The following is a 7,807-nucleotide window of genomic DNA, read 5'->3' on the forward strand; positions in this document are numbered from 1 at the left end:
CCCCTCAAACTAAATTGTCGGAGCACTCACAACCCCACAAAGACCAGGGAAAATCTACCAGTGGCACCCGAGATGAATCATCAAGTGAAGCACCCTGGAGTGAAAGACTGAGGAACGAAAAGCGATCGGAACTAAGTTGGAACTCCTCCAAGCCATCAATTCAAGATTTTGGCACCCACACAAGCCAACAAGAGCCGTTAATTGACACTCAACACTGATCTAGTGTCTCTTGTCTTGTCTCTCTTTCGGTAGTTACGTCTACTATTTCCTGTTGCTTGTCGTCAACCGAAGACTTTTCAGTGCCAAACATGAGTCCCCCCTTATAAAGGGGGATGCTGGATACCCTCAGGAGATACGGTTGCTTACATACCGTCCCTCTGAGGGACAATGTTTTCTGAGAACCGCTAACATTGATTTTGTCGGGTGTTTGTTGGATTCTACAAACTTTTTTTGGCTTTTCTTAGCATGTATGATCGGTTTTGTCCCCAAACAATTGGAAGCAATATAACTAAAGTCCACACGTACGGAAGTTCATCAAGGGTGCCCAAAACCGAACAAAGCCAGTGATTCATCAAGGCATGGTGGGATTCAAAAGGGATCAAAATTGAATTTTCAGATTGAGCATCATATATGGTCTGCCTGACTCCTCACAAGATGAAAGTGGAACGATTTCCCTGGTTACGCCGATCGATAGACTTCATGTTAAAACTTTCTAGCGCGATGACAGTTTCAATTGGTGGGACATTGTCTGCTCGTTGGATCGGTCTCAAGTTGTATCACTGAGTTAGAGGGCTGCTCTGATAAACATTTGCACTAGCACTTCATCTGTTTTCAAGCCGACAAGTTTAGAATTAGCTGCTACAATCTTGTTTCAAACGTGCATGCTGCGATCATGTATTATAACGAATTGAGGCCTACACCATGCGTATCTTCTGGAAATTCCATGAAACCAGATATACTGATGAAGCTCGAACACGTGTTTCTGCTCAGCCGAGGTAATGTAACATTCGAATTGTATGTCACGTTTTCTGGATTTTTGTTCCCGGTGCGGTCAAACAGACGCATCCGTTACTCATGAGTTGAATTCCCCCCCCCCCCTGCAAAACTACACAGATCAAACAGAGGCTGAAGTGATCAGACGAAGTGATCAGAATCCAGTGGTATCCCCTTCTTGACGAAGTTGTGGAAGCTTGTCAACCCAATGTAGCTAGTAGCAATCCTTGCTACGTAGATCTTCACACATCAACCATGTGACTTATTATGTTTGGAATTAAGCATGTGTGCAGGACTAGCGAAACTCTTCAAACATTTGACGTTCTTCTGAAGTATGAAATCAATAGGTACAGGTTTAAGCCGTTATTCTGATTGACTGTCTGCTACCAAGCTTTGTGTAGACTGATTGGTACTCTAAAATAAAAACTGCAAGGTTACACATGTTTCATTGGCGATTCAAAGCCAAACTTGATGAAAAAAACGAAAAGAAAGTGTATGCTGCAACATTCTGATGTTACTTGAGGGTTTCATATCAAATTTCTATGAATCCCTTCCGTCAGTTTCATCTTGAAAGCTCTCTGCATCACTTCCTCACACTGCAGTCCCATGCAGATGATGTTTCCGAGACTAATTCTCTATCCCAGTTTCCTCGAAACCACAAAGAAGGTGTTATATCTGCTGATTCGTCGGCCTGTGGTATCTGCTGCTGACCCGCTCCAGTGCCTAGTGTCGGAGAGAAAAGACTCACCGAAAGGGAACACAATTGCTATATTACAACAAAGCGGGTGCGAGAGCGTGAGTGCGCGTGAGTGCGCGTGAGTGTGAAAAGTACAACGGCCTTAAGCTTTTTATTGGAAGGACACTGTCTGAACTTGATCCAATGCTGACGCACACGGTCTGGCTGCGACGTGCTGCATATTGCGGGGGCGTTGTCTATCTGGCTAACATCTAGCGGACCTGAGAGTCTCGGTAGATTTCGGGCATTCAGTGGTTGCTTTCAGGAAGCTGACCTCCCTGATAGAAGGCTTGGATTTAGACGTCCGATCTGGTAACAGATGTTAGCTTATTTCGGCGTCTCGTTGAGACAACCCGCTGCAACGCGTGGCGATAACGATTACTCAACTCTCGCAATAAACGTATTAGGGCCATGTTGATTGTATACGCAAAAGCAGTCTATTCTGTCCACTCTGAGCCTTGCCTCAGCTATGTAAGGATTCTGTTCAAACGTTTCAGACTTTTCATCCCGCCAGCTCTCAGTCGGCAGCTCATCACGTCAATAAAATGTGGAACCTAACGAAAACATCTGATCAGTGAAGTCGTTTTGGAGCAGATACACGAAGACATCATACTAAATATACTCAGCAGTTTAATAAAGTAATCGGTGAGGCTTTTGAAATGAGTCTGTTGAAAATCAATAAGTTCTCCTGTGATACCCACAACTCCAAAACGGAATTAAGAGCTTGTGAAATTTTGGCTCTCCTGCCCACCCCCGTTGGAGCCGGTGCTTTTTAAGGCATCTGGAATCCCACACACTTGAGCTCTACCTCCGTCGGGTGGCCTTGGGCCTGACAGCTAAGATGTCCGTGCGTGCGCGCAACGCGGCGAATCTTGAGACACACCATAGAGCTTTAAGTTTTGTGGTGGTTAATCTGGATTTCTAGTCACGTCTACGAGCACATCCAGGTATTGTGAGTCAATATCGTCTGTATACTGGGTAAACTCATGCCTTTCGACGATTCCAGCAAAAGAAATAGGATGTGAAGATAAAATTTAGGTGGTGTAGTTCGATTAGAAGGACTCTGGGCTGACATACACCTGTCAAGATGTCGAACTGATGGTGGCTTGGAAGCCTTGACTATCGATTGATCCCGTGGCTGTTGAGCTGTTCGCCAACTTTGACATTTGGCCGGTACTTGTTCTACAACCGATGGAGATGACATTGTCAGTACACATTTGGGTGGGTAGTTTCCCCTCACCACTCTGCTTTGCAATTTGTCTTTCTTGCATTACATTAGTTTATTGACTTACCTTTATCTCACTGTTCCTATTGTGTTGTTAGGGACTTGTGTTGCGTTGTGCTCTACCTCCCTTGAATCTGATTGGCCATTCTAGTAACTCCTATTTTAGCTTTCAAACCACGGATCCGTTTCCATTTTATACTGCACCTTGTTATAATTTCTTCACATTTATCTAGTGGTTATGATTTGCTATATGAGGCAACTAATCTCCTCTTAAAGGTCCTATTTGCTTATATGTAATCCGCACAATAAGATAGCTTTCTTTTTTCAGTAGTCCCCTGTCCACTTCGGTCTCTCGGTTTTTTTAAAGAGGCCCGACCTGTTAGAGTTAGGTTCCCCCACCTTTTCTGTGAGTCTCCACTCTGGATTCTCGCTCATTCACGAGCTTTGTGGTTCTTTTGTCCTCAACGGTCTTACATGTTTCCATGACATTACTGGTGTTTTATCACTATGTTTGCGTGGAACGCAGAACAGGTCATCGACCATGTGGTAAAAGGCGAACGGTTTACCGCTCGGAATTAGCGAATCCACGGAAACTTCGTGGATCACACCGGGGCACAATCCTGAATCGCGCTGAGGAATGGAGAATGACTTATTCCACTCACATCCGGTTCTCCAACATCCGGGAGACCGCCATCGTATGATCGCTCTGCTCCTCAGTTGTGTTCCGGCATAAACTGACGATTCCTGTTGCAAACCGGTAGTGGAATGACTTCTACATTTAGGTGACAGTGCATACCTGAAAGGATATCAAGACGCCAGTTTCATTGGCTGTGCATTCCGTCAACAAACTTATAAGTACGAGGCAAAAGACATTCTTCCTGTTTTCGGATCGTTTCCAACTGTTGGAGTGTGACCACTGGTCGGTGTGCCCATCTTGATCATCATCCGCTCTCCACTTACCTACCTGTCGTCCACAAGCCCTTTTTATTTTGTGAACTGGTTTAGAGTGACCAATCAAAGTGAGACCAATCATATGTAAGAGTCTGCTGGTTTCAGTTTAACTGAAATCTCGCGCGCAAATCGGGCGTTCCGTCTTCTAATTGCATCCAGTATATTTTAATTCAGATCAGACCGAGGGGGAACTGGATACAAACACTGGATACAAAACTGGATACAGACACACCAGGTCTTTTCAAAAAAAGACTGAATACAGTGTTTGCCATTTATCTGGTTACCAGAGTCGGTTAGTCCTGTCGGATGACGGCATTCTCCAGCAAAGACCAGAGCAGCCGTGTCAAAAGACAAGTCCCTTAAAAAGAGAGGTTGATTAATCCGACCCCTTAGTGATGAGCGTAAGAGTTTGAGAGTTTATCGTCCCAGTGCACGTTTGAAAGGACACCTCATGCAAAGTAGAGTTTATTGCTTTTCATTTTGATGACTGAACAAAACCGTCCTCGTTGTATTCACGAGAAGTTCCACGTAAACCCCTTTTTTGACAAAAAGGCCCTAACTGAAAATAGACATCAAGAATGGTCTCTGCTATCCAAATGCTAAAATTTGATTCATCTTATGAATGAATACTTCTGTATTTATTCATCCTTTCCGGTGTGGTCCTTGTTTTTTGCAGGCCGTTCTCGACAGAAATCAGGCAGAGAACATTTCCCGAGTCTTGTACCCCATCGATCATAACTACGAAGGAAAACAACTGCGGCTTCGTCAAGAATACTTTTTAGTGTCGGCCTCTGTACGGGTAAGTGAGAACAGATACTGAAACCCCCATGTGCTTTCCAGAGGATGTTTGGAAAGAATGCACTGAGAATTATGTTTGTCTAACGATACACGCTTGCGTATTTTACATGCATGTGAGTTGGAACACGAAGACGGGTTCTGCACATGTTCTTGAGTAGATCACAAGGAACGAAGTCTACTGCAAGCTACTGAAATTTCCTGTGGAGACTTGTAAGTGGATGCAATCTATGCTGAAAAGCCGAGAAGCACTGTATAGCTGTTTCATCCTTATTGGAAGTCATCAGCAGTGCGCATCTCACGAAACGCCACTGAGTAGTCTCGAACCCGCGACCTCCCGGCCAGTAGTTTGAACACCTAATCGTTCGGCCACGAGTGGCTGGTCAGCAGTGTGATTAACTTGCGCTTGGACAGGATATAGCGCCTGCAGTTAGGGGATCCACATCACGTGATCACACGTGTTGACTGGCTCCTCGACCAACGACTTCTCAGATGGAAGTTTCACTCATCGGGCGAAGTTTATTCTTCCACTGAGCTACTTATAAATCGTGGGTAGTGTTAGACGATTTGCATTTTTTCTGGAGATTTCCTCCTGTAAGTGAAGCTAATGTGTACTGAAAAGCCGCGTCTGTCTTTGAAAGGTCAGTCAGCCTGTGAACGGCTGATGTATCATTATAGACCTCGCTGACAGTGTCCTTTCGACTACCGACAAAATCTTTCCTACGGAATCGCCAGACTCAGTGAACGGATGACCACATACTTACACAAAATGAGGCGCCAACATCTCCCTTCTCTGCTCTTCAGCGTAGACTGACTTCACTGACAGGATGAAATCTCTACTGAATGCGATCGAACCTCCTTAGATTACTGTGAAAAAACATATTTGACATGACAAGCAGACATTTTTTGATATCCGTCAACCTGTAAACTAAAGAATGTACAAGGATTCAAGAAGTACACCCATTTGCAAATCAATTTGGTTTTCACGAGAGACCCAACCGAATCTCTCGTTTGTGATATTCTACAACTGAATGTGCTACACGCAGGTCGCCTCATGTTTCGGTTGGCACAATATTCGAGATAACGCAGTATATTTTCACAAATGAGACTACTCACAAGGTTGCTGAAAACTCTTCGACAGCCCACGAGCGGTTTCGCCCTCCTTTGGACTCATCAGGTAGGCGCAGTCCCCTAGTTTCCGTCAAGCTTATGTTCTAATTGAACGCAGATTAGACTGTCTTCAGCAACCTTATGAGTAGTTTCCTTTATGAGAATGTACAAGGATATTTGTTAGAGTGTGGCATTCTCGTTAGCAGTTCTTTCGTCCAGACCGTCGAATGTGCTGACAAGTCTTTCATGGCCTGCTATATTGCGCGCCAAACTCTAAATGCAGGAATGTACAAAAAACACCAATGAAATGGAAAATATACTAACCTTCCAAGAGAGACCACCTGTTTAGTTTTAGGCCTTCTACAGAGCAGGCTTTCGAAATAGACCACGGCTGACGGATAGCGCCGTTGTAAAGCTTCGAACAAGAGCGGAAGAACTGTCTGATCCTACTTGCGGTAAGCCAGACACCGTTAATGATTATCCGATAAACAGTGTCCGAAAATTCAAGATGACGACTGCTGGTACTCGCCCGACGGAATCTGATTATCCACCTAAGGTAGCCGCACAAAGATGGCTTGTCACTTTCGCATGTGAAAGTTTACTGGGGACATTGGCGCATTCCACTTTTTACCAGACTGTATATTCGGTCCCTTATGGCAGCTACTCAAGGGTAGAGAAAGTATCAACGGTCATCACTGGACAGTACTCTTCGCTTATAAGTCCTGTTTTCTGAATTCGTTATGTATCGTTGCCTTAGCACCCGACATTTTTAATTCAACAGCTACTTGGAACGCCCCAATTGAGTAACATTTCATTCACAATTTTCAAAATCCAGCATGATCTCATACTCATGGACATTTCTGTCCTTCAATGTATTTCAATTTCTCTTGTGTCAATTTCAAGGACATTATTCAAAGATTTCGGGAAGTCACGCCTCATCGCGACCTTTTCGAATTACCGTACAAGGTTGCGATCCACATCAATGACACGCACCCTGCATTGGCGATTCCAGAACTAATGCGAATACTACTCGACGAGGAACATCTTCTTTGGCGCGACGTAAGTATGCCATTGATTATCGATCTTGGTACATTTAAAGCGCGTAAACAAGCATGTCCTGGACATGTCTGCAAAGACTAACGAATGCACTTTTACTTCGAGAGAACAGTTAGTGACAACAACTCCAAGCGCTTCAAATAGTACATATATCCTAGAGCTCAGGGGAACGCGCATTAATAGCACTACCCACCTGTTTGGTTGGAAACACTAGCAACGTGTATCACTCCGAACGCTGTGGGATTCGAACCTGCGGCGTCTCATGGGAACGCGGTCACACTCAAGTGAGGCCACGTCACACAACCACCACTCGTAGACTAAATACAATGTTTTGACAACTGTTCAGAGGCCATCAAGTCCAACGAGGTGACCCGAACTCTAGAATTTTCTCATCTTTTCCGTCTGACAAATCCAACGATGAAACTTTCGGATTCACCCATTGCAAAGCTTGGAGTTGGTGCTCCTGATCTGTAGCCAAATAACCGTTATTTACACTCTCCGTTTTCATATAACAGTGCGTCATCTGCACCTATTTATTTCCCAGCCACCTTGGCTTTGGGTTCAAGGAACTTGTTTTTTTTAAATAGGCTCCTAAGTACAGCACGAACGAACCAAAATGCACACCCGGGGACGGACTCGAATCCCGCTACAGGGATTGTCGTCCAACCTGCCGAGCTACTGAGGACGATCGCTCTCCCTCACATTCATACCAGCGGCGGACGTCTTGTGTGACTTCCACAGTCCGACGGATCTTGATATGCCCAAAGGGCTGTGATACAAATTCTTATGATACCAAAAGGTATGGATTCGAACTTCAAGGTAAAAATGCCACGTTCGAGGACCGACAGTCACGTCCGACCCACCGCTCATATATATATATATATATATATATATATATATATAGAGTGTCTCTCTTTTTCAAAAATCAGCTTCAGAGCGCG

The 7,807-nt window shown here is 44.5% G+C and overlaps 3 protein-coding genes across 3 annotated transcripts in view; 1 reads left to right on the plus strand and 2 right to left on the minus strand.

The window, feature by feature from the left end:
• T265_11187 (hypothetical protein) overlaps window positions 1-6,882 on the minus strand; it is a gene marked incomplete at both ends in the record, with an annotated part of 15,434 nt that extends 8,552 nt beyond the window's left edge. Inside the window, one exon of the mRNA XM_009177780.1 lies at window positions 6,804-6,882. Within this exon, the coding sequence (XP_009176044.1) occupies window positions 6,804-6,882 (79 nt within the window). The remainder of the gene's footprint in view (window positions 1-6,803) is intronic.
• T265_15374 (hypothetical protein) overlaps window positions 1-7,807 on the plus strand; it is a gene marked incomplete at both ends in the record, with an annotated part of 82,647 nt that overhangs the window by 29,822 nt on the left and 45,018 nt on the right. Inside the window, 2 exons of the mRNA XM_009177779.1 lie at window positions 4,582-4,704; window positions 6,714-6,869. Of these exons, the coding sequence (XP_009176043.1) occupies window positions 4,582-4,704; window positions 6,714-6,869 (279 nt within the window). The remainder of the gene's footprint in view (window positions 1-4,581; window positions 4,705-6,713; window positions 6,870-7,807) is intronic.
• Window positions 7,515-7,807, minus strand: part of T265_15373 (hypothetical protein) — a gene marked incomplete at both ends in the record, with an annotated part of 125,926 nt that continues 125,633 nt past the window's right edge. Inside the window, one exon of the mRNA XM_009177781.1 lies at window positions 7,515-7,635. Within this exon, the coding sequence (XP_009176045.1) occupies window positions 7,516-7,635 (120 nt within the window). The remainder of the gene's footprint in view (window positions 7,636-7,807) is intronic.

Source organism: Opisthorchis viverrini (genome assembly GCF_000715545.1).
Source record: "Opisthorchis viverrini unplaced genomic scaffold opera_v5_455, whole genome shotgun sequence".
Classification (NCBI taxonomy): Eukaryota; Metazoa; Platyhelminthes; class Trematoda; order Opisthorchiida; family Opisthorchiidae; genus Opisthorchis; species Opisthorchis viverrini.